This window comes from Palaemon carinicauda, chromosome 21 (assembly GCF_036898095.1).
Source record: "Palaemon carinicauda isolate YSFRI2023 chromosome 21, ASM3689809v2, whole genome shotgun sequence".
In the NCBI taxonomy this organism is placed as follows: Eukaryota; Metazoa; Arthropoda; class Malacostraca; order Decapoda; family Palaemonidae; genus Palaemon; species Palaemon carinicauda.
The window spans coordinates 126,355,413-126,357,912 of NC_090745.1; the positions used below are offsets into that span (position 1 = coordinate 126,355,413).

General features: G+C 35.0%; 1 protein-coding gene across 1 annotated transcript in view; it reads right to left on the reverse strand.

Moving 5' to 3' along the window:
• The window catches only part of LOC137615126 (mucin-2-like), a 52,122-nt gene that overhangs the window by 30,938 nt on the left and 18,684 nt on the right, over positions 1 to 2,500 (reverse strand). The window contains exon 5 of the mRNA XM_068344758.1: positions 273 to 512. Coding sequence (XP_068200859.1) covers positions 273 to 512 — 240 coding nt within the window. The remainder of the gene's footprint in view (positions 1 to 272; positions 513 to 2,500) is intronic.

Here is a 2,500-nt window from a genome sequence, read left to right on the forward strand (position 1 = left end):
ATATATATATATATATATATACAGTATACAGTATATATATATATATATATATATATATATATATATATATATATATATATGTATATATACAGAGAGAGAGAGAGAGAGAGAGAGAGAGAGAGAGAGAGAGAGAGAGAGAGACAAAGCTGCTCATGAAATAACTAAAACCAATCAAGGACTGTGTTTGTTTATGCAACTAGTATACATACAGTATATCTCCTGTATTACAAGAAAAGAGAAAAGTAGCAAACACTGTGGAAAAATAAACTTACCCTCGGAGGCAAGTTCATGATGGAGAAAACATCGTAGACATTTGCAAGGGGATTCCAAGTGTCAGTCAACAGATTGTAACTACTCTGTTGCGTCTCGTTATATTTGCCCAGAGAAGCTTCGGTCGCATAGGCGGGTAGAGTTTCGTTACCAAGAATTTCGAGATGATCGTCTCTGTCCAACCTCATCTGTTCGTCATACATAGCGTAAAGGTGACCCATGCGATGGGCTATGTATTCGACCTTGAATTTTATAAGACAAAAAGGAGAATTTGTTAGCAGGTGTGTTTGACAAAGGGGAGAATTTGTTAGCATGCGTGCTTGACAAAGGGGAAGATTTGTTATACATATGTGTTTGACAAAGGGAAGAATTTGTTAGCAAATGTGTTTGACAAAGGGGAGAATTTGTTAGCATGTGTGTTTGACAAAGGGTAGAATTTGTTAGCATACCCTGTATGTGTTTGACAAAGGGTAAAATTTGTTAGCATGTGTGTTTGACAAAGGGGAGAATTTGTTAGCATGTGTGTTTGACAAAGGGGAGGATTTGTTAGCATGTGTGTTTGACAAAGGAAATAATTTGTTAGTAAATGTGTTTTACAAAGGAGAGAATTTGTTAGCATGTGTGTTTGACAAAGGGTAGAATTTGTTAGCATACCCTGTATGTGTTTGACAAAGGGGAGAATTTGTTAGCATGTGTTTTTGACAAAGAGGAAAATTTGTTAGCATACCCTGTATCTGTTTGACAAAGGGGAGGATTTGTTAGCATATATGTTTGACAAAAGGAGGATTTATTAGCATGTGTGTTTGACGAAGGGAAGAATTTGTTAGCGAATGTGTTTGACAAAGGGGAGAATTTGTTAGCATGTGTGTTTGACAAAGAAGAGAATTTGTTAGCATACTCTGTATGTGTTTGATAAAGGGGAGAATTTATTAGCATGTGTGTTTGACAAAGAGGAAAATTTGTTAGCATACCCTGTACGTTTTTGACAAAAGGGAGGATTTGTTAGCCTATATGTTTGACACAAGGAGGATTTGTTAGCATATATGTTTGACACAAGGAGGACTTGTTAGCATGTGTGTTTGACAAAGGGAAGAATTTGTTAGCGAATGTGTTTGACGAAAGGGAGAATTTGTTAGCATGTGTGTTTAACAAAGGGGAGAATTTGTTAGGGTGTGTGTTTGACAAGGGGAGGATTTGTTTGTATATGTGTTTGATAAAGGGAAGAATTTGTTAGCAAATGTGTTTGACAAAGGGGAGGATTTGATGCATGTGTGTTTGACAAAGTGGAGGATTTATTAGCATGTGTGTTTGACAAAGGGGAGAATTTGTTAGCATATGTGTTTGACAAATGGGAGAATTTGTTAGCATGTGTGTTTGACAAAAGGGAGAATTTGTTAGCATATATGTTTGACAAAATGGAGGATTTGTTAGCACATGTGTTTGACAAAAGGGAAGATTTATTCGGATGTATGTTTGACAAAGGGTAGTATTTGTTAGCATATGTGTTTGACCAAGGGGATAATTTTTTAACATATATGTTTGAAAAAGGGGAGGATATTCTAGCATATGTGTTAGACAAAAGGAAAATTTTTTAGCATAGTGGTTTGATAAAGAGAAGAATTTGTTAGCAGATGTGTTTGAAAAAGGGGAGGCTTTGTTAGCATATGTGTTTGATAAAGGGAAGGATATGGTAGCATATGTGTTTGACAAAGGGGAGAATTTGTTAGCATGTGTATTTTATAAAGGGGAGGATTTGTTAGAATATGTGTTTGACAAAGGGGATAATTTGTTTACATATGTGTTTGATAAAGGGGAGAATTTGTTAGCCTATGTGTTTAATAAAGGAAAGAATTTGTTAGCATATGTGTCTAACTAATAGGTTTGATGTGTTAGCATATGTGATTGGCAGAAAGGAGGATTTATTAGCATACGTGTTTGAGAAAAGGTAGAATATGTTAGCATGTGTGTTTGACAAAGTGAAGAATCAGTTAGCATATTGGTTTGACAAAAGGGAGAATTTTTTAGCATATATGTTTGATAAAGGGTAGGATCTGAAATATGTGTTTGACAAAGAGATAATTTGTTAACATATGTGTTTGACGAAGGGAAGAATTTTTTAGAATATCTGTTTGACATAGGCGGGAATATATTAGCATATATGTTTGACTAAGGGGAGTATTTGATAGTATATGTGTTTGACAAGGGGGAGAATATGTTAGCATGTGTGTTT